Source organism: Xenopus laevis, chromosome 9_10L, assembly GCF_017654675.1.
Source record: "Xenopus laevis strain J_2021 chromosome 9_10L, Xenopus_laevis_v10.1, whole genome shotgun sequence".
NCBI classification, from domain to species: Eukaryota; Metazoa; Chordata; class Amphibia; order Anura; family Pipidae; genus Xenopus; species Xenopus laevis.
Window position 1 is genome coordinate 93509902 of NC_054387.1, and position 24198 is coordinate 93534099.

The 24198-nt window shown below is 34.6% G+C and overlaps 1 protein-coding gene across 1 annotated transcript in view; it reads left to right on the plus strand.

Annotated features, from left to right (window-relative positions):
* Positions 1-21007, plus strand: part of col3a1.L (collagen, type III, alpha 1 (Ehlers-Danlos syndrome type IV, autosomal dominant) L homeolog) — a 67152-nt gene extending 46145 nt beyond the window's left edge. Inside the window, exons 23-51 of the mRNA XM_041577250.1 lie at positions 17-70; positions 888-986; positions 1096-1149; positions 1380-1433; positions 1525-1578; positions 2511-2564; positions 3492-3536; positions 5098-5196; positions 5362-5469; positions 5660-5713; positions 5942-5995; positions 6868-6921; positions 8747-8800; positions 10170-10277; positions 10398-10451; positions 11348-11401; positions 11693-11854; positions 12599-12706; positions 13501-13608; positions 15198-15251; positions 15345-15452; positions 15906-15959; positions 16299-16406; positions 17174-17227; positions 17527-17634; positions 18151-18442; positions 18675-18862; positions 19154-19396; positions 20116-21007. Coding sequence (XP_041433184.1) covers positions 17-70; positions 888-986; positions 1096-1149; positions 1380-1433; positions 1525-1578; positions 2511-2564; positions 3492-3536; positions 5098-5196; positions 5362-5469; positions 5660-5713; positions 5942-5995; positions 6868-6921; positions 8747-8800; positions 10170-10277; positions 10398-10451; positions 11348-11401; positions 11693-11854; positions 12599-12706; positions 13501-13608; positions 15198-15251; positions 15345-15452; positions 15906-15959; positions 16299-16406; positions 17174-17227; positions 17527-17634; positions 18151-18442; positions 18675-18862; positions 19154-19396; positions 20116-20262 — 2787 coding nt within the window. The 3' untranslated portion in view covers positions 20263-21007. The remainder of the gene's footprint in view (positions 1-16; positions 71-887; positions 987-1095; positions 1150-1379; positions 1434-1524; positions 1579-2510; positions 2565-3491; positions 3537-5097; positions 5197-5361; positions 5470-5659; positions 5714-5941; positions 5996-6867; positions 6922-8746; positions 8801-10169; positions 10278-10397; positions 10452-11347; positions 11402-11692; positions 11855-12598; positions 12707-13500; positions 13609-15197; positions 15252-15344; positions 15453-15905; positions 15960-16298; positions 16407-17173; positions 17228-17526; positions 17635-18150; positions 18443-18674; positions 18863-19153; positions 19397-20115) is intronic.
* The last annotated feature ends 3191 nt before the right edge of the window (positions 21008-24198 follow it).

A 24198-nucleotide genomic window follows, 5' to 3' on the forward strand; every position in this document is an offset into this window, starting at 1 on the left:
GCTTATTACAATTTAGGGTTTAACAGGAAGTCCTGGTAGTCCAGGATCTGATGGAAAACCAGGACCGCAAGTAAGTGGCCTTTAAAATTTGATTCACAAACTGTTTTACTTTCTTCAAATGTTTGTACAGGTATGAGACCTATTTTACAGAATGTTTGTGACGTTTTATGTCCCGAATTATCGTTTTTCCATACTTTTTACCTCCATACTTTACTTTAAGGGGGTTATTTATTAAAGGTCAAGTTGTGTTTTTCCCAGAAAATTCTAGTTTTTTAAGGGTAGTTTCAGTAAAAACTTGAGTTTTTTCAGGATAAAAAAAACTAAATTTTTTGAGATTTATTATGCCCTGAAGATGCAAAAAGCCATAATCCAAAAATACTCTGGCTAAAACCTGTTGAGATCATGTAGAAGTCAATGGAAAAGGTCCAGTGAACCACTTGAAAATGTTTTTAGCCTTTGTGATTTTCATGGTTTTTTTCGGTGGTTTGTGCTCAAAAACTCGATCTATATTGAGATTTTCGATTTTTTTTCTGCCAATAACTCAATCAATTCAAGTATTCGAGTTTTTCCCCCCGATTGCATTCAATCGTGCTTTTTACATTTTTTTTAAATAAGCAAACATTCAAGTTGTTCATTCGAAGTAGAAAAAACCTCACAATCATGACCTTGGATAAATAATAGATTTGTTATGCCACAAATTTGGATTGATGCAACTTAGTTATGATCAAATACAAATTACTTTTTTATAACAGAGAAAAAAATTGATTGCTTAAAATGGACTTTATGAGATGACCTTCCTGGATAAATGATCCCAAGATCCCTTTAATATATTAACAGCATTATGCATTTATTCCATTTGACAAAACCATTTATTTTAAATATAACAGGGACCTTCTGGAGAATCTGGACGATCTGGTTCCCCCGGTCCTTCTGGTCCAAGGGGTCAGCCTGGTGTTATGGGATTTCCTGGTCCTAAGGGTAATGAGGTTAGTAATTAGTAGTATAAACATGGACTAATAAAGCATGTTGACATGTATTTATTATTTATATATTAATAATAAACTGGTGAATAACAATTTGATTTTTATTCTTCAGGGTCAACCTGGCAAAAATGGTGAAAAGGGTGGTCCTGGTTCATCTGGACCCCAGGTATCTATTTTGTTTCAATGTTTCAATGGGGTGTTGGTAGTTAGTGTACTTTTTGTATTTCTGCAGGTATGTAAGAAGCTTTGAATTAAGTTGAGTTGAAAACAAACTTTATCCAGAAAACCGTTCAAACAAGTTTTGTATATCCAACATGTTGAAGTATAGTTGTTGCATGGTATTTCTTGCATTTAACCCATATTTGTATCATTAATATGCAATGTTTGACTTGGTAGGGACTTCCTGGCAAGAGTGGTGACGCAGGTGCACCTGGTCCTGCTGGGCCAGCAGTAAGTATTTATGTATAAAGAGAGTATTAATGTTGTAATTATGGTGACTATTATTATGCATGGACAATGTTTTCCTCTTGTTCATCTTTAGGGTCCATCAGGTGAAAGAGGAGAACCAGGAGCAACTGGTCCACCTGGATTCCAGGTATTTCTTAAATTTTATCGATTTATCACATTTTTAAAAGAACTGTAGGTACTGTAGGCTGTGCCCATATTAGCTACAATCTAGAATCTCTACTGGCTTTACTGTGAGCATCTTTTCAAGTACCTGACTGTAAAATCTTAAATTTCACAGATTTGGTTTCCAGCATTTAATTTACTTATGTGCATATAACATAGTGGATGTAATCAATAGAATGTGGCATGCAGCCTTGTTAATCAAATGCAAATATTAAAGAGATATTCTAAAAAAATAAGCCTTTTCTAAATTAAGTGATGGATAAAGTGAAAGTACTGATAAACAAAAGATGAATTTCTGGGGACCATTTATTCAGTACTAAATAAGAAATACATTGTGATGTGGCGCAGTAAAAATTAATGGGGAATGCTACCACACTCTATTAGCAATATCAATCCTTCTTTATTATAATGATTCACTAAAAAATTGTTGTGGGCCAGCATACCAATAAATTACCATATTTATCAAATAATCAATCAATGATTAAATTAATGGAACATCATTAAACATCATTAATAATTTTTCATATTCACAGTTTGAAATAATGAAATTGGAATTGTAGAATATTTATATAGATCTTGTTTTGCCGTTCAGGCTTCCTTCAAACATGGACACATATCCACATTGCTTTTTAGTAATCTAATTCTTGTATTCAGAAATTATGTGGCAGTGAATCTTGATAGAGAATGAAGGAGAACAGGACAAATGTAAGAGAATAGATGAGATCTAAGAGTACTAAGAAAATGATTAGTATTGAATGCCTGTCCTGTAGTACAATCACAGAATAGAAATATGGTCATTATAAAATACTTGGAAAAAAAGTAGAAGAATTGTTTTATAAGGCCAAGACTGACAAAAGGGTATTCTGACTTAGTGAAATAATCTTTTATTGTAAATAGGGTTTACCTGGGAATAATGGACCCCCTGGAGAGAATGGAAAACCAGGAGAAGCCGTAAGTATACATTTTTTAAATGTTTTCCTCTCACAGTTATAAGACATAGAGGGTTTGTTTCCATTTTTGTGTCATATTTTTAAATGACTAATTGTGGTATCCACAGAATTTAGTAGTTTAAGCAAATCAGTGACTATCTGCTGCTGAGGTGAAAAATTGAAAATTAAAGGGCATTATGTATACATAGAACAGAAATACATAGAACAGTATTATTAAAAATGAACAGTTTAAAAAACTAGCTACATAGGCCCAATTCTATACATCCTCTTCAGAACTCATGAACCCAAGACTAAAATGCCAAGCAACTGCAGATTGTTAACACTAGGGGGCACATTGATGAAAATTAGAATTTGTGAATTTTCAATTATTTTCATGTGAAAAACCTCAAACATTCACCAAAACTCAAATTCAAGTTTAGTGCAAAAAAAATAAATGTTTTCACTTTAAAACCTTGAATTTGACGTTTATATATATGCCCTTAAAATATATGTTTTGGAACTTTTTCCCTTCTCTGTTTGACTTGTTGTTAGCAACACTGCAATCATAACCGCAACCCAAGTTACATTTATTACTAACTTTTTCTTTATTTCACATCTCAGGTTCATTAATACCATGTCTATGCTTTCATCAGATAATGCAAATCTGTCTAGTTATCATCCATGAAACCTCTAAACCCCTGAAAACAATAAGAAACAACGATTAAATAAATACATCTAAAATAGAAACTCAAAAGCTGAAAATATTAATTAATGAATGAATTAATTAATTAATAGTTATTTATTTAAATTAATATTTAAATTAAATATCTTCAATAGCTATTTTTCCTTTAATGAACAGAAGATTATTCATATCATACATACAGTTGGATACGGTTTATTTAAAATAAACAGCTGTGCAAGGAATATAAAATGTTATTTTCTCATATAGGGACCAAAAGGTGAAAATGGACTTCCAGGAACCTCTGGTGGTAAAGTAAGTAATACATTAACAGCATTAACAGTTTAGAAGCAAATATTTTTTTTCTGGCAACAAAGCAAATGAAAAGTTATGCTATATTTGGATTGCCTGTGAAAGATTTCAGAATTAATCAACAGTACAAATGTTATAAAATGTATAATGATGAGTAGTAGAAGTGTGAGGGAAGCAATGTATCTGAAATAAACAGAAGTATATTTAGTTATCAATTTTTTGACGATAAGTAAATTCTTTAACTGTATTTTCTATTTTTTTAGTATGAATTGTATATTAAAGAAAAATACAGCAATTTATAATTTTTAAGGAATGTGTTTAACACAATACAATGGAACAAGAACGTCTAAACTTTTTAAGAATACTAAACCACAGTGAAGCAAAACATATTTAGGACAAACAATACTATTTTAAGAAAAAATCCCCCCCACATCAGCGCTATTCTGACTGCACCACAAGGGAGTTCCCAACAAGGGCAGCCATGTTTGCTCACACGCCTCCCGGTTCTCTCATTAAATTCATACATGTGACATCATATGCATGTCCATAATCTGTAATCTAGAAGGCTAATCTTAATTTGCATGCTTGTGTCCCAGGCCACCATAGGTGCCCTTTAAAATCAGCTGTTATAATGAGACATTAGTTTCTAACATGCCACAGATGCTGCCAGTGTCGGACTGGCCCACCAGGATACCAGGAAAACTCCCGGTGGGCCCAGGCTTCAGTGGGCCCTCTTGCTTCTAACCATTTGGCCTATTTCATGGTCATTCCCTTTTTCTTTATGGGAAAAAATGCTTAATAATGGAAGAATAGAGTAAGTAGATAAAAGACTAGGAGAATAAAAAGGTTGAGTGAGGAGAGAAAAAAAAAATAGTTTGGAAAGTGGGCCCATGGTCAAAGGTTTTCTGGTGGGCCCCTGGTATCCCAGTCCAACACTGGATGCTGCTAAGAAATGTATCAACTAATGTAGCATATTTAAACAGTTCAGAGCCTGTGTCTGGATCACTGAGTTCCTAGACAAGTTTAAATATAGAAAGATATTTAAAAAATGACTAATTGAAAGTAATTGAAAAAAGTATTTATTTCTGGTGTATCTGAAAACACACAAATTGAAAAGGTTTTTCAGTTTTCATAATCATAATTTATAGTACTGGTCATTCAAAACAGCATGAATAATTTTGATATCATAGGTCATTTTACTAAAACTCATTTTTCACATAAACCATGTTACTGTTATACATCTCTTTTATCCACAAATATCTGTGTTATGAAATAAACTGCATTATATCCAGGGCCGGATTTATATATCGGGCGCCCCTAGGCCCGCTGATTCTTGTCAACCCCGCCCCCTTCCTTTTTATTCGCACACAGTTTTTGTCATTGGAACCGGAGCAATGGGGAATGGCGCATGGGAAATTTAAAAAACAATTTTATCTCCTGTGCATCCTCAGTGTTTCTGAACCAATGTGGGTGTGGTTGGGCAGTACGCCTAAATTCTTGCTGCCCGTGGCGGCCTTTCCACAAATCGGGGCCTGATTATATCATTATTGTTTTCCTATTATAGGGTGAAAATGGTGTCCCTGGTGAGAGAGGACCTCAAGGTACCCCAGGACCTCCAGGATCTAGGGGTGGTTCTGGTCCCCCTGGTCCAGATGGTGCCAAGGTATTCAACGCACCCGTCCAGTATTTGTTCACCTTTCTATGAATATTTTATTTTTAATTAGATTCAATTAATATTTTCAATTAGATTCATTATATAATTTTAGAAGATGTCATATAAATATTAATATGTGCACAAAAGGTTATCAGGTATGATATCCAATTACAGGGTCCTGCTGGCCCACCTGGTCAATCTGGTTCAATGGGTCCACCTGGTCTTCAAGGTATGCCTGGAGAAAGGGGAGGATTTGGTAGTCCTGGTCCCAAGGGTGAAAAGGTCTGTATTTACTGTTAATTAATTCTTGTTTGTGAAGCTGCTCATAAATATGCTTTTATACATTTTAGCATGCTTATACAGTAATTGTATATTGTATTACAAACAATTTTCTAATGCATTAAAAGGAGTGACCATAGATACTTTTAGATTACATGAATTAATGAATTTTTGAATATTTTGATCTTCTTAGGGTGAAGCTGGTGGTAAAGGTGGTGATGGATCTCCTGGACAAGATGGAACAAGGGTAAGATTTGTTGCTTTGCGAATTAGTGCTTTGGCGAATGGTAAATGTATCTATGATTTGTGATTTCCTTTCATTTCATCTAAAGAAATGCTATGAAATATCTAATAATGAAAATCGTATCTTTTACCTTTTCTCCATCTAAGATGTGCCTATTTTTTCCCTAATTTATTCACTGGATATGTTAGACTAGGAATTCATTATTCTTACAGTGTTATTTTTTATCTTTAGGGTCCTGCTGGTCCTATAGGTCCACCTGGTCCTGCCGGTCCTTCTGGTGACAAGGTATAAGGAGTTTCCTCTTAAACTATGTTTGTAAATTACAAAAATCAAGAATTTACTTAAAATACATATTGATATGGTATGTGTGTGTTTGTATGTATGTGTTTGCTTTTCATGGAGTAAAACATTGTGGGGGCAATCTGCCTTTGTTCTAAACCCATAAACGACACCAAAAAAAACAATTTACTCAAATGTCATTTGATGCTTGGGTGTTTTTGCCTCTTAATTTCCTTTATTGGCATTTATGATGAGTAGAAGAAGTGTGAGTGGATCAATGTAGCTGAAATAAACAGAAGTATAATTAGTTGTCAATTTTTTGACCGTAAATTCTGTAACTGTATCTATTATTTTTTTTAGTATGAATTGTATATTAAAGAAACATGCAGCAATTTATTATTTTTAAGGAGTGGGTTTGACAAAATACAATAGAACAAGAACGTCTAAACTATTTTAGAATACTAAACCACAGATATTTGTGAGAAACAATACTATTTTTAGAAAAAAGCCCCCATCAGGGCTATGTTGACAGGACCAAGAGTGAGTTACCTACAAGGGCAACCATGTTTCCTCACATGTCCTTTGATACTTGGATGTTTTCACCTCTTAATTTCCTTTATTGGCTCTATATGGTCTAAGCAAGTCAATTAAAGGGTACTCATACATATTTATTATTAACTATCATTTACTTTTATTGAAAATTTCTGCAAGAATGCAAGATTATGTTCCCCTTGATTACTCTCTAAATCCTGACCATGTTTTATTTGACCCACAGTTATGCCATGCTGGTTTTTATCGAGACATTTTCAGAAATGCAATGATGCATTACTCACATGTCCACAATGTATTTTAACGCATATTATGTTTTGTTTTTTTAGGGTGAAAATGGACCAGCTGGGCCATCAGGCCCTGTTGGAGCTCGCGGTGGTCCTGTAAGTACTTTTCCCTGCCTATATAATTAACACGCAAAAGGGCTGAAATGTGTGTATCCATATTTCTGAAAATGGTTAAAAGGTTAATGACATTGTTCAGAATTTTTTTTTTACTAGAAATTTGACTTGTAGTTGTAAAAACAAGCTTACATTATTTCTTGACAATCATTGAAAAGATGAATAGCCTAAAGCATAATTTAGAAGTGACTCTTGACCACCGCTTGCATTCTTTTGTGGTCAATGCCTCTTAAAGTATCCAGTACATGTATAGGTAAAATGCTGAGGCATAAAATTCAACTCTTTGTTTGTATAAAACACCATCTCTCTTCAGGCTGACTCGAAACAAAAATAATTGGCATATAAATTTGGCTTTGTGTTGATTGGAAAATTGAACATTAAAAATAATAAACTGAGCCTTCCAAAGATTAGTCAGTAAAGTCTTGTGGCTCATCTGCTCCTTGGTTATCTGCCCCATTTAGTCTTATCTGTTGCATAGAGTCATATAATATGCATTTTTCATCATTAGCCAAATGGGTTTTTTTAACACAAGCCTGTCTTTCACAATAATATTTGATTTTACTTTGGTGTGTCTGAATGTAAAACTTGTTCTATGTGATTTTAAAAGACATTTGGGGCTCATTTATCAACACTGGGCAAATTTGCCCATGGGCAGTTACCTATAGAACCAATCAGCGATTAGCTTTTAAAAGCCAGCTGCAAGTAGAACAATGAATGCAGCAATCTGATTGGTTGCCATGGGTTACTGCCCATGGGCAAATTTGCCCAGTGTTGATAAATGACCCCCACTGTTCCTAAGTCTACAGTTTACAGCAAAAGTTTAAGCAAGGCATTATCAAATAAAGATATACTTTGACTAAATCACAACTTGTACAAATACATTTTGATTTTTTAAATATATAGATTCACTAAGCACGAAATGTTGAGTGCAATAATACGTATTGAACTGTCTAATGCTGATTTACAACATAAAGAATTTACAAAAAAATATATATATATAGATTTAGCTCAGTTTGTGTGAAGGAAAAATATGGTGAGGAGCTTTAATCAATTAAATTAGTTAAACTCCTGGCTCAAAATTAGTGTTATTGCAAAGTGTGGTTAATCATACAGTCTTTACTGTTTATGCATGGTAATATGACCAGTTTAGAGTAGCTAAATGTTACTGCCTCATTTAAATACAAAGAATCAGCATACTTGATAGTCACCGACATAAAGCAATGTCTATAGAGTTGTTTATTAGAAACGTTGGTTTTATCTGTCCTGTCCAAATCAGTTGAGCATTGTGTACTGTATACATGAAAATGTGCTTGTAATAAAGGTCATTAATTATGTGCAGGACAAGAAGCAAAGTGCAAAAAAAGAGTATTATCTGCCTCAATTGCCTCAAATCTCTAAGCATTATATTAAATCACAGAGACCTGTGTTCCCCTGATGAATACAGAGCTGCCTGCATTTAACAGCATGTATTCATAATGGGCAGAAAGGGCAAGGCACATAGGTATGCCATTTTATGTTCATCTCCTAACTTGCTTGTCTTTTAGACATGCCCCTGACATGCACATCTAAAAGACAAGCAGGTTGGGGAGTGTAAGCCAAAACTGGGCTCAGTACTTATTGCCATAGGGCTGTAAGAACAGGGCAGCTTTGCACCTGCTGACACTGCACTCTGCATCTTAAGCCTTTTTAATCACACGCGAGGTGCAACTATGTGCACACAGATAAACAGTCAATTTCATCAAACTAGCTATTAATTTTATTTTTCAAAATAAAACCAATTTCTAAACATAAATATTATTTTTTGAAGGGTGAACGAGGAGAAAATGGCCCTCCTGGACCCGCTGGCTTCCCCGGAGCCCCTGTAAGTATAACAAACAACCTGCACCCTACATTTTATGTCCCCCCAGCAAATATGTAAGTGCTGTGGTTGCTATTTAGCTTAAATTTAAGATAGGTTTCCTATGAATCATTGGCCTTAGCAAAATAAAACTGCATAATCTTAGGGGTTATTTGTTAAAGTCCAAATGCCAAAAACTCAAAAAATTCAAGGTTTATTACGATAAAATACAATTTTCAGTGGAAAAAACTTTTCGTGATTTATTAAACCCTGAGGATGGAAAAAGTCAGAATCTGAAAATCCTGCATCTCAGACCTCCCGAGTAGTCCCGAAGATATCCTGATTTGTGTTAGGTTTTGTGCAATAATGTGAAGATTTTGTGGTTTTCAGGCAAAAATTGGAAAAAATCTGATTTTTTTTGGGCAGAAAATCCGAAAAATTTGTACGATTCAAATTTTTTGGATGATTTTATCGTGTTTTTTTTCCGAAATGGAACTTTTTGGAAAAATGTATTGATAAATACAGGGAAATAACCCATGCGAATTTGGTTGGCGTATATTTTAGAAAATAATTAGATAAATTAGAATTTTGATAAATAGCTCTCTTAGTGTTGTTTTCCTACAGCACCTAAGGACCAGCAGACATTCCCTGTATAGAAAATCTACATGTTTTTCGTTTTAATTTTAGGGGTAATTGGTATAAAATCAAAATAATTAGGGGCAAATCAAAGGTCGAGGTGAATTTTCAAATTCCAAAAATTTGAGTTTTGAGCTATTTTTTGTGTACTTCGACTAGGAAATAGTCCAAATTGTTTTGAATTTGAAAAAAAATCGAAAATTAGAATGTCAAAATTTATCATGTACTGTCTCTTTAAAAATTCGACTTCGACCATTCGTCATCTAAAACCTGCCGAATTGCTGTTTTAGCCTATGGGAAACCTCCTAGAATCTAGTTGGAGTCAATTGGTGGACTTTGAAAAATCAACGTTTTTTTGGGGAAAAACTTGGATTCGAATTAGATCAAATGCGCTATTGATTCGATTCGTATGATTTGAATTAGGCTGAATACAGAACTATTCGATCGAAAATGTACCTATTCCGCCAAAAAAAAAACCTACAACTTCATTTCAGTTGGTCTTTTTGTATTCAGATTTCAAAATTCGACCCTTGATAAATATGCCCCTTAGTGATTGTATAATTGTAATTTTATTGTTTTTAGGATCATTTTATTAATCTAACTTGGCAAGTAGTTTAATCTAACATATAACCTTAACAAAACATAACCTTAGGTATGTCAGAAATACCTTAGAAATCTCTGCATATACTATACTATATGCTCTGTAAATTATTTTAATCCATTAATTTTAAACATTATAAATTCCTTATGCATTTAGGGTCAAAGTGGAGAACCTGGAACCAAAGGTGAGAAAGGTGGTCCTGGGGAACGTGGAGAGCCTGGTAATCCCGGAGTTGCTGGGCCTCAAGGTGGAGCTGGACCTGCTGTGAGTTTACATCTTTGTATTTTTGCAATCAACATATACTGTTGTAGGATTAGGTAAAATGCAAATGTGTCAGCCATTTTATTTTTACTGATCATATAATAATTTTGAATTCTTTTTAAGGGTAATCCTGGTCCTCAAGGAGGAAAAGGAGACCGTGGTTCTCCAGGATCACCTGTGAGTATTTCCAGCAAGGCAACATCATTTTCCGTTTCTGCATTTTGCACTTTGTGCTGAAACTTAAATGGTAATAATAAGAACACCAATACCCTCTTCTGAGTTCCATACATAGTTATTTATATTAGATGAAAGGAAGCCATTTTATTAAAAAGAACTTTAGTAGTCAATTTCACAGCATGTGCCTATCTTTTAGACACACTTTACCCAAAGTGTCTCTTAAGATGGTGCCAAAAATATTGTAATATGTCATATATGTAAAAAGGTCTAACTTAGCTCAACATGTTTCTGAGGTCTTAACTAGATTTTATGCAGCTTCAGACCTCTCATCCATTAAAGTCAATAGGGGAAATTCAAGTGGCAGGGAAGTTCCAACAGAAGTCGCTCTAGGTAAAAACAAGTTAGAAGCCACGTTGGATGATCCTGGTATTTTCCCATAGCATTCATAAGCAGCTGCTAACAGTTACGCCGGATTTGTTTGTGGAGGTACGCAGTCACATGACATAAGAACACTTGTTAAACTCATTTTTTTACGTGGCGATGCCTGGCAATGTATGGCGAATTTTGTCTATGTTTTTTTACACTATAATTAATAGACCACTAACTGTCCCCTCAACCCACTGGCCAATCAGATAGATACACCTAAGTGTTGACCAGTGTATGTTTAGCTTTAGGGTTGAAACATGCTACAGATTTCAAAAGAGAAAGTTCCTCCCTGGGGAATATTTATAAAGTGTTCGAATAAGTGTAAATATTCAGAAAATATACAATGCTGCTGTGTTATAACATAGATATTTAAATGCATTTTATATATAACAATACTGTAGTAGCTGTAGTTCCACATGTCTGTCACTAATTATGACACTGAAGTCAGGTAATGTCTGTATATTTTATAGGGCTCTGCTGGTTTTCCTGGTACTCGCGGGTTGCCTGGTCCTCCTGGATCTAATGTAAGTATTGCATGAATTTCTGTTTCCTGGCAATACATATTGTGTTATGCTGTTTGTAAGACAACAAAATATAAACTACAGTATTATTTCACTTAGCACAAATACTTTAGGCCAACCATTTTGTTGCCAGGATATAAAACCATGCATCTTGCACACAGGGCATATAATTCAATACAGTGTGAAAAATATTTTTTTTTGTTGTTGGCCAGATAAGACCAGATAAACATTACTCCGTATATTAAATCTCATGTTACGTTCTTTTATAGACTATTTGCTTTATTTTCATAATAGGGCAACACAGGTCCTCCTGGCTCTGCTGGAGGCCCAGGAAAAGATGGACCTCCAGGTAAATCTGGCAACGTTGGTGCTCCAGGAAGCCCTGGTTCAGCAGGTCCAAAGGGTGAATCAGGCCAACCAGGAGAAAGAGGTGCACCTGGTTCTCGTGGAGAACCGGTTAGTTTCAAATGATATTTTCAGTCATATATCAAAAACTGTTTTTTTTTATATTGTCAGGTTCTTAACATAATAGTTAACATTATAGTATATATATATATATACTATATATATATATATATATATATATATATATATATATATATATATATATATATATATATATATATATATAACCAATACAAAAAAGCCGCACTCCTAGGTCTTATCAAATAAAAAATTTTTGATATTTTCAGTCATATATCAAAAACTGTTTTTTTTTATATTGTCAGGTTCTTAACATAATAGTTAACATTATAGTATATATATATATATACTATATATATATATATATATATATATATATATATATATATATATATATATATATATATATATATATAACCAATACAAAAAAGCCGCACTCCTAGGTCTTATCAAATAAAAAATTTTCAAAGTGTTTGTTTATTCAACGTTTCGGCAACAATCCGCGTGCCGTCTTCACTTTCCTGAAGACGGCACGCGGATTGTTGCCGAAACGTTGAATAAACAAACACTTTGAAAATTTTTTATTTGATAAGACCTAGGAGTGCGGCTTTTTTTGTATTGGTTACATGTTCGTTTGACCTGCACCCAGGCTTGGGCCTTTGGGTCATGAGTGCACCGGAGTGGGTTGTTATATATATATATATATATATATATATATATATATATATATATATATATGTTTATTTTGGATTAAAGTTTTGTTAATATTTCAAATAGGGGGCACCAGGTCCTTCTGGAATTTCTGGCCCTGCTGGTGGTCGTGGTATTGTTGGATTGCCTGGCTTACAAGGCAGAGCAGGTGCTCCTGGCATTCCAGGTTCAAAGGTATATTCATTTGTATATATTTTCATGTATGTTTAACTTGTGTTTGAAAGCAGAAAATTGTTTACTTTATGCTTCTGTTGTAAAAGATTATATTTAATACATATATGAAATACTAATGTTAATAAACCAAGTATAATATTATGTATAAATATGATCAGATAGTTGTCATTTAATAAAAACCTGAAATGAAGGATCCCATAACTTTGTAAAGTCAAGATTGTTTTATGCCTTTTCTACTTGGATTCTCCAGTCATTATAAACAAGTTGTACCAATTTTTAAACGTATCTATTTTGATGCCATAATAATGGGGATTCGGTATCAAGATTCTTTAACTTCTACACTAGTGTTGCTTGTAAGGCTCTGTTGATATTCTGTGGAGATGTTGATCTTTGTACTTCTCAAAGAAGTACCTATACTGTACTGACATGCCCACTAGCATGACATGCCAAAAAGACTAACACAGTCTTTTTGTACTAGAATAGGCAATCCAAAAAAATCTTCATTTTGAATTAATAATATAAAGCATTGTATTTGAGTTCTTCTAGTTACAGTGGAGGCAATGTTTACAAAGTAATGTTTGCAGAAACCTGCAACTCTACTTTTGTCTATAACAATCATGTTTTAAGTAGGTTAAAGTCTACTATGGCAATAATATAATGCCTTGACAAGAATATAAGGTCTTGACAAGAAAAAGTTGAGAAGCCCTATTTTAGACAACCCTTAATTTAGGAACTTTATATTGTATTAAATTAAATTCTTAGTAGCTAACATTCATAACTGTCTTTTCACAAAGGGCGAGGATGGAAAACCTGGTTCCAATGGATCTCCTGGTGAACGTGGTCTTGCTGGTTCTCCTGGGCCTGCCGGGCTTAATGGTGCTCCTGGGGAAAGTGGAAGAGATGTAAGTTATTATATTATTAGTTTTATAGATTTATAGATTTTTTCTATTGCACAAATTATTTTTTTACTGCATAATGGGTTTGTAATGTGCATTGCTTATGAATTCCCACTTATTTCAATAAGGAAAGGCTTATTCACAGGGGTGCCATTAGATTAGATTTGAATACATTTGCAAAGTTTTTTCCCCAGGGCAGTGCTTCTTGCAAGATAAAAATGTACAGTCCTGAGAAAAACTGGCACAGCACTGCCACCTTACTTATTTTTCCCAGGAGTCCCTTGGCAGACTTATACTATCACTGAGTGTGCTCTGAGTCTAAATATACAGTAACACCTTGGCACCCCTGCAAATAAGGCTTTTCTTGTACTTTTAATTTAACTACCTATCTGAAATGTTAATTTCTTTGCCATGTTCCAAGTTGCAAAATATGCTTGTCTTATGGCAATCCTACATGGGCTGAGCTTCTACATTCTCTGACTGATTGTCCCATGCATAGAGCATAAGAGGTGCTACATACAGTATAGCTGTCTTCCTATTCCGATTGCTTTGTGCTGTGGCCCCTTTTCACATGGTGCATCAGAAGATAACATTTTCTAACCTGACCAATCTCTGAATATCCATTATAGATGGATACTGTTGAGCATCGCAGGGCCAGCATACACAAACAATATCTAGTATAGGTAAATCTAAAAACAACTGGGCTTGCTGAGTAATCATTGAACACGTTTCACTACTCATCCAAGCAGCTTCTTCAGTTCAACTGACTGGTGTGGGAAGTTGAACTGAAGAAGCTGCTCGGATGAGTAGTGAAACGTGTTCATTGATTACTCAGCAAGTCCAGTTGTTTTTAGATTTACCTATACTAGATATACCATGACCTGGATGAATGAAAATCTTCATAGTCATACATACACATACACGTTTTCATACAAAACTCCGTTTTGTACAATATTATCTGTGTAGGTATGGCCAGCTTTATACAAAACAATGCTTAAAATATTAACTGAATTGCACAGACTGAGTACAGAGTACAGATCAAAATATTGCAAATTACCGTATATACTCGAGTATAAGCCGAGTTTTTCAGCCCCCAAAATATGCTGAAAAACTCTACCTCGGCTTATACTCGGGTCAAGCTCAAAAACGGTCGCCGGCATCTAAGAATAGCCGCTGGCGCCTAAGAATAGTCGCCGGCGTCCAAGAATAGTCGCCGGCGTCCAAGAATAGTCTCCAAGAATATTCGCCGGTGTCCAAGAATGGTCGCCGGCATCCAAAAACGAGACGCCGGCACCTCCGATGGGAGCAGAAACCCTCAATTTTTTGATTGAAACTTACCAGAAGCTGCTGCATTTCTCACCCTCGGCTTATACTCAAGTCAATAAGCATTCCCAGTTTTTGGAGGTAAAATTAGGTACCTCAGCTTATACTCGGGACGGCTTATACTCGAGTACATACGGTAAAATAATCCAAGTTGCACCCATCCTATGATTGTTTACAACTGAGGGAGGCACTGTGGTATGACATGGCCAAGTTGACATGTGGTGCAAAGTTATTTCTTCAATTCTAATGCAGAAATTTTGTCTTTAATTTAGGGCAATTCTGGTTCTGATGGTTTGCCTGGACGTGATGGTTCCTCTGGTCCTAAAGTAAACTTTAATTTTATTATATCACATAGAATAAAACATTGTACATTGATTTAATTATAGTCTATAATCACTTTATATTTTCTTTCTTAACAGGGAGATCGGGGTGAAAATGGATCTCCAGGTTCTAATGGAGCTCCAGGTCATCCTGGTGCTCCAGGTCCTGTTGGCCCAGCTGGAAAGTCGGGAGATAGAGGAGAAACTGTAAGTCATAATTGTTATATTGGTATTGTCTCTTTAAATAGCCAGTCAATAGATATAGTATAGATATAGATTTATTGAATGTTTTTGTAAGTAATAAGAGCAGCAAATCAGAATCTCTCATAAATGCTCCACTTTACTACTAGTACATCACTGTTACAAAGTGATATCTGTTTAAAAGGAACTGTGGTTAATACTATAAGCAAGATACTAACATATGGATACTTACATATGGAATATACTAACATGGAATTGCGAAAAGTTTATACTACAAAATGGCTAAGAATTCACCACCAGTTACATGTTTTATTGAAGTATTGCACTGGAAATATGTAGTTTGTTCCTATGATCAATATAACCTATGTCCATATAGATGTGCCCTTGCAGATGTCTGACACAGCATTTTTCAGTAAAAGATTTAAAAATTTCTGTTTTTATTGTTTATTCCTATTTTAGGGTCCATCTGGTCCTGCAGGCCCTGCTGGCTCTGCTGGTGCTCGTGGTGCTCCTGTAAGTTTTTACTCTGAATATTCAGTCAACAATAACTAAATAAAATGCTGTAATGTCCTTTATAACAATAGTTTTTGCTAAGCACTACCAGTTAATAGACATATTTTGTTCTCATTAATTCATTAATACCATGTGAAACCCTTTAAGTGGGTAGAAAGCATTTACTAAGATCACATTCTCTAAAGCACTACTGTATATAAGATACCATAGGTAATTATACATTATCATATAAATGTTATAAATGATTATTAAATATAATGCACACTGACAGACAATTGGAACAGATGAGCACAACATATTTTTGGTAAATCACATCTTAAAACGATTTGCTTTTCCTAGGGTCCCCAAGGATCACGTGGTGATAAAGGTGAAGCTGGTGAGCGTGGTACAAATGGAATGAAAGGTCATCGTGGTCATCCTGGTAATCCTGGTTTACCTGGTCCTCCTGTAAGTATAATTTAAAATAAATAATTCTCAAATATTTTCTTGTTTAACAAAAGAGGTTTATTTATCCATGTATTTATCCATAGTTCATATAGCCTGTACATTCCATTCCATTACAACACTAAGGGGCAGATTTACTAAGCTCGAGTGAATAATTTGAATGCAAAAATATTTGAATTTCGAAGTATTTTTTTGGGTACTTCGTCCATCGAATTGGTCAAATTCGATCTAATTAGATTGAATCTAATGATTTGAATGATATGAAGTAAAAATCATTCGACTATGCGACCATTCGATAATCAAAGTACTGTCTCTTTAAAAAATACTTTAACTTCATACTTTGCCACTTTAAACCTACTGAGGTGCAATGTTAGCCAATGGGGACCTTCCCCAGCACTTTTCTAAGTTTTTTTTTGATCGAATAAAAATCCTTCGATCGATCGGTTAAAATCCTTTGAATCGTTCGATTTTTATTCGATCGTTCGATTGAAGCTTTTGCGCTGAATCCTTAGAATTCGATATTTGAATCTGAAGGATTTTTACTTTGAGGGTCGAATTCCAGGGTTTTTTAACCCTCGAAATTCGACCCTTGATAAATCTGCCCCTAAATGGTGCATTATACATTTTAACACATGACAATCTTTAACATGACTTTTCCGTATCACCATTGAGTTAGTCAGTTATAGGTATATTAAGCAGGTTTTTGTGTTTTTACATTTAGTAGTTTTGTTTAGCTATAATATTAAACATTACTTTTACCTTTCAAACAGGGATCTCCAGGAGAACAAGGTACTGCAGGAAGCCAAGGCCAACAGGGTCCAAGAGTAAGTGCAAGGTTCTATTCTACATTTGTCATATGAAGAGATTCATTCTGCAAAATGTATAAAATGCAATATGCAAGATATGCAAGAAAAACATAGAGCTACAGAGTCAGACAAAAGGTTTAGAGCTACTTGCTCATGACAACTTAGCATTAAGATCATCATCATCATTTATTAATATAGCGCTGTCAAGATACGCAGTGCTTTATTATAAATGAATCCTAAAGCATGCTTGAAAATCATTAAATTAAATGTACAGTTAAGTTATTTATCTAATGTAATGAATCTGGCATTTTATTTAGGGACCACCAGGCTCTAATGGAGCTCCCGGAAAGGATGGTGTTAGTGGATATGCAGGACCCATCGGCCCCCCTGGACCTCGAGGTAGTAGAGGAGAAACTGGCTCAGAGGTAACATCTTTTTCTGAAATAAACCTTAAATATGAGAATTTTTAATTTTTATAAAATAATATTTTTGTAGTTACACTGACAATTAACAGTGATGTATAGTAGTATTTCTCCTTAAATGAAATCTATTTAGTCGCAACCAGTTTTTCTCATCTATGAGTGTTCATGAAGTTTTCATTATAAAAGTAAAAGCTTTATTGTGGGTTTCTTTTTCTATGATATCACCTTGAGAATATGATTTCAACAACACATGGGTCTTGCCCAAATATGTATACTTGCCTGTATAACTTTAAATAAAGTAAATATCACAACTTTAAAATCAATCAAACATTATTTCACATACTACAATTCATTTTCATCAAGAAAAATCCTTGGCCGCACACAACAGACTTGAGATAGGTAAAATTATTGTAGTTGAGAATATGACATTACCCCAAATGGAATATAACATTTTTAAATATACAGTCATTTATGCTATTGACAAGAAATATCTGCCAACTTTTTATACTCCTTTTCTAGGGAACATCTGGCCAACCAGGTCCAGCAGGTCAACCTGGTCCCCCTGGCCCACCTGGTCCTTGTTGTGATGGTGGCGGAGCACAGTTAGGACAATATGGTGGTGAGAAGGGTCCTTCTGGATCATACTATGGTGATCAAGGCCTTGATGGATCAATAAGTGTTTCTGAGATAATGTCTTCACTAAAAGCAATCAACAGCCAAATTGAAAATATCATCAGCCCAGATGGATCAAGAAAGAACCCAGCACGTAACTGTCGTGACCTCAAATTCTGTCGGCCAGAGCTTAAAAGTGGTAAGTATTAACAGTAAAATTATGTTAAATACTGTAAGTAAAAATGTTATTGATTTGTTTTCCAAGGATGGCAATTTGAATTTTGATGGATATGAGACCTAGCTACTACTTGATCAGAATACAGACTCTTTTGTGATCAAAGGGTTTTTAAAACATACCTTCATTTTAGTTACACTTGAAAACTCTTTAGACGTTCACTTTTAAATTGATGCTGTTAAATGTTTTCCAATAGGTGAATACTGGATTGACCCAAACCAAGGTTGTAAAATGGATGCCATTAAAGTATTCTGCAACATGGAAACTGGTGAAACATGTGTGAATGCCAATCCAATCAGTGTCCCACGCAAGAATTGGTACACCAGTTCTGGAAATATCAAGAAACATGTTTGGTTTGGAGAGTCTATGAATGGCGGCTTTCAGGTAGAAAACAAAAGCCATAATTCAGCTTTCTCTTTGTAAACCACCCTTTACAATCAATTTATTATTTTCGTTTTACAAATTACTATGAGAACCATGAAATTACTGACAGTATTTCATATTTGTCTTAAACAGTTCATTACCCAAACATTTCAATATGCATTGGATCCTCCTGGTATTCCTCATTTCAGTTTCATCTAAAAGAAATAACTTTAAAAAATATTTCTTTGCTGAAAGAGATACTGTTTTATTGTGTTTTTCAGACTTCAATATGTTTGTTATATCTATTTATAGTTTAGCTATGGAGATGCAGAGCTTCCTGAGGATGTTTCAGAAGTTCAGATGGCATTCCTACGAATCTTTTCTAGCAGAGCTTCCCAGAATATTACTTATCATTGCAAGAACAGCATTGCATATATGGATGGGGAAAATGGAAATGTAAAGAAGTCTCTGAAATTCATGAGTTCTACTGACAGCGAGTTGAAGGCTGAAGGAAATAGCAAATTTACATACACTGTTTTGGAGGATGGTTGCACTGTGAGTATATATTAATATACTTTGCTTTTACTTATATTCATAACATTTATAAGCAAAGGGAAAAACAAACAAAAAAAAACAATAGATAACCTTTCTGTTTGAAACGGTATAGATGCATCTACTGTATCTCTTTATATATTGATACCTGCATATGAATAATAACAGACAAGAAAGACACTGACCAACCCCAGTTGTTTCATAATAATGTTCATCTTTATCATGCAAAATGTTGGGAAAGGTTTAAATACCAATACCGATTGAACAAGCAGGAAAATAACTTAAAAAAAAAATACAATATTGAAACAGTATTATACTTTTTAATGGGGTAACCCTGCTCTATAATTATTTTGGACATCTCATAATAATACTAATAATCCCTGAAGACCTAGACAATAATAAATATAATCTTTGTGAAACCGATGACTTGGCCCTATCAAACTGATTGAACCAATAATCCAGTTTAATTTTAAAAAAAGATCAAAAACAGATTGAAAGGCTTGGAATGCTTTCTAGTTTGATCTGCCCTGTACAAAAGGAAGTATCTGCCTCTTGGAGCTTAATTCAAAGACAAAAATATGGGCATTATGTGTTTTTGTACAATTTAGAAAGACTTTACATATTTCATGTATTGGTAATTTTTAACTAAAGGATAGCACAAAAGAGCCATGTTTTTATAGCAATTTTAACTATTACTTTTTTTTTATTTGTATTGTTTACAGAAACATACAGGCAGATGGGGCAAGACAGTTTTTGAATACAGATCACGCAAGGCAATGAGACTACCCATTGTAGATATTGCACCCATGGATGTAGGTGGAGCTGATCAAGAATTTGGTGTTGATGTTGGACCTGTATGCTTCCTGTAAATTATAAATATTCTTCCTTGTAAACCACAGCAAATGATCTGCACTCAGTGTGTGCCCCTTCTTTTCTAATTTGGTCACCCACTACAGGAAAACTGTACACCAGTTATTTATTTCCAAAATATTAAGGAAAGAAAAAGATAATTAGACAGAAGGGCTAATATTTTTGCAATAATACAAACTAAATGCTTTTTTCTCTATTTTTGTACAAATTTCCTATTCTGAAGACATCTAAATGGTGCTATAAAATTCTGGTCCATTCAGTTGCCATTTTGTTTTTAGTTAAAAAAAAAAAAGAAAAACATTGTGTGATTTTTTTTGGGCAAGATACACAGCACTGAACATTCCAGGCATCAAACTCAACCCATCTTTCTAACCAAGATGACATTCACAATACGAAAAAAGAACTTCCTTGTTTGAACTACCTCATCATGGACAGAATTTGGGGGGAGTTTGATGAGGTAGAAAATGAATTGCATTTTAAGTCACTGCAATAAATCAAAGTAAAGTTGGTAGGGAATATGTGAGTCACAAATTATTATATGATTACGGATATCATATTTGAAGGTGGTCTAGCAGCTTGGTGCTTTTATATTTTCCTGGCATTGCTGACAAAGACCAGTAAAAAAGTAAATGGTTCAGAGTATCCCTCATGGTGCTAATTGTTAATCTGTCTCCATTCTAAAACAGCAAGACAAAGAAATATTGAGGTTTTTATGAACATGACGAAATAAAATGTTTCACAATACTTGCCTCCTGTTCAAGATCATTGTCGGTGGTTCTTTTTCTGAAATACTGGATTGGCTTCACAGTACCACTATAAAATATTAGAAAATGAAAATCATACAGTTGAACATAACCATATTGTAAAAACTTTAAAAAAGGAACAATTTATGGTTGTTGCTCTGTCTTTAGGTTTAATTGACACGTGATAAAATGGTGTTTTTTTTTATGCATATGGTTATTTATTTAAAAAAAATCTTTTTCTTAGTACAGGCATGGGACTTGTTATACAGAATGCTCAGGACCTCAGCTTTTCTTGATAACAGATCTTTCTGTAATTTGGATCTTCATACCTTAAGTCTACTAAAAAAACATATAAACTTTAAATAAACCCAATAAGCTGGATTTGCTTCCAATAAGGATTCATTTTATCTTAGTTTTGGTCAAGTACAAGGTACTGTTTTATTATTACAGAGAAAAGGGAAATATTTTTTTTTAAAAAATGGATTGTTTCGATAAAATGGAGGCGGCCTTTCCATAATTTGGAACTTTCTGGATAACGGGTTTACCGATAACGGATCCCATACCTGTCAATTATTGGGGTTGAAAAAACTTCCTTTGCAGTCTTTTGCTCATGCAAAGTTAGTTTAACTGTTTGATGGCCCAGTGCACGGAGAAACAGTGTTCAATATGCCTCAGAATCCAAAAGCATGCTTTTAGATTTCAGTATCAGGAAAGACCTAAATCAACAATGCACTGTATTTTTAAATAGCAGTAACGTTTCTGAAGGTTTTCATTCATCCAGTTTATGATATATAGTATCTAGAAGTGATTCATCTGGACTAAACTTGAAAATATTTCCCCACATTTGCCTTAAAGCTGCTACACACAGTACAGCAGAAAAGTTGTATTCACATATTTGCTAAAATAAATAAAACTAATTAACCTAACTACTGACTATTATCTAACTAACCTATCGATATGATCTAGTTATAGAGAAATCCACATCTTTGCTGCTCTGGTTTACCAAAAAAGAGATGTTATTATCTCAGAGGATTCTGTTATGTTCTCTAAAGAATAAACATCTGCAGAGCTAATATTTACACCCAAGTATTTGATCATGTATGTGTTGTAAATCTTTTCCAATGTAAAATAACTCTGCCCATCTTCTTAAATGGGGTGGCTTTATAGGACACAATCCTTTCTTCTTTTGTACTTTGCATTTGTTGCAAAAGTAAATGTTTTTGTATATTTGTTTCCCATAACTTCAGTAAGGTATTTCTGTTTATGATTTACAGTTTCAGAAACTGTCAGGTTTTCTAGCAGCAACCTTCCTTTTCTTATTAATAACAATTATATAGAGCCATAATCCTGTTTAAAAATCAGGAGGGGTCATGGCACAGTAGCTAAGAGGGAATGGTCTAGCAATACTGTGGGTGTGGGCAGATATTGGGGTAGCGTTTGTTCAGTTTCGCCTGGATATAGCCCTGGAGTTGGACATTTTACACAGCAGGATAAGGCAGACCACACTGGGTGACATGCAAGAGAACAAGCTCTTTGTGCTGGCAATGAGGTATACAGTATGTACACAGCCTATAGTGTAAATATGGGTGCAGGTGATTCACTTTGACTTCAGGCAGAAAAAAAGTAAAATTATATTATACTTACTGTGATTTTCCTGGACATACTTCATATTATGGCTAACCAGCATATCCCCATCTTCATACTCTCCAAAGCTTTAAAAGCCACCCATGTCTTTGTAAGAAACATTTAGCTATGAGATATTAGATAGAGAAGAGATGGGAATGTACTAATACAGAATATGTCAAAGAAACCAAAATCATAATCAAAGTATGATCTAATCTTCCTTTTTTCTACTTTATGCCATATCATGATAAACTGAGATACAGAAATCACATGCCCCAGGTGGGAGAAAAAAAGGTTCCTGGATAATAGTACAACCTTACTGGAACTGTCATGAAGAATAACTGTTCACTAGCATGAAATTAACTCTAGGGGCAGAACCTAATATTGTACAAGAGATCTCCAGGCCTGGATTTGTGGAAAGGCCACCTAGGCCCAGGCCTAGGATGGCAGGATTTTAGGGGGCGGCATGCTGCCCAAGCACACCCACATTGGTTCAAAGACACTGGGGATGCGCCAATCCCCATTCCTCCTTTCCTGATTTTTTGCACGAAAAAAAGGGGAGGGGACAAAGGCGACGAACGGAAGTGGGCATAGCGGCGCCCACTATGTAAATCCAGCCCTGGAGATCTCTCAGAAGGATTATCTGTGGTCAGATCTCAAATCCGCCTAGAGAGGAACAAGGTATCAAAAAACAAATAGAATCCTGTTAGGACTTTAATCAAGGAGCACTCAGAGAATGACCCCAACGTGATCATCTTGCATCTCTATGGAGAGAATTGTACAATGCCTGATAGATAACATGAACCATCATCCAACATTCAACATGAAACATGGACAGGAAATTCAAAATATGAACAAAGGAAAAGAAAAAGAAAAAAATGATCCAATGTTATTAATAGGGAAAGACAAAAATATAAGCTGGTATTTTTTTCCAGAAAAGGTGGCAACCCTACACACAAGCCAGACAATCCATGCCTTGTTATTACCCTGATCTCTCAGCAAGTACTAAAAATACACACATAAGCATCTGTACCAACATATTTAGGTATCACTCTGCCCACATAAGCATTGGACTGGAACAAAAGAATACATTCCAAAAATAGGAGTAGGAATCCACGTACTTGACTTACACAAGTTATAAGCCTTGTTTAACAGAGACACTATAATGAACTATAATGAAACAGAACCCCTTTAATAGCAACATATCACCATAAGAGATATCAGCATAGAAAAGCAACTGCTCCAGAATTACATTTTTTCATGGAATTTTGTAATTTTCTAATTTCTATACCTGATGAAAAACAATAATGCAAATGGTAAACAAAAACTTCTAATAACTTGATGCTCTTAGGACCTTTATCATGTAAAAAAAAACATGACACATACAAAATAGTTCCAAGAAAACAGCATCAGATGAAGATCAGAAGGCCTATAACCTAACTAGTCCAAACGCAGCACCCAATTCAACTTACAAGAACTAGAATCCCTGGATGCATGGGCAGCAAAAACCATTGGTACTAATGAAGAGATATATACTCTGTACTGGTTGCTTGCCAAATAGCAAGCATC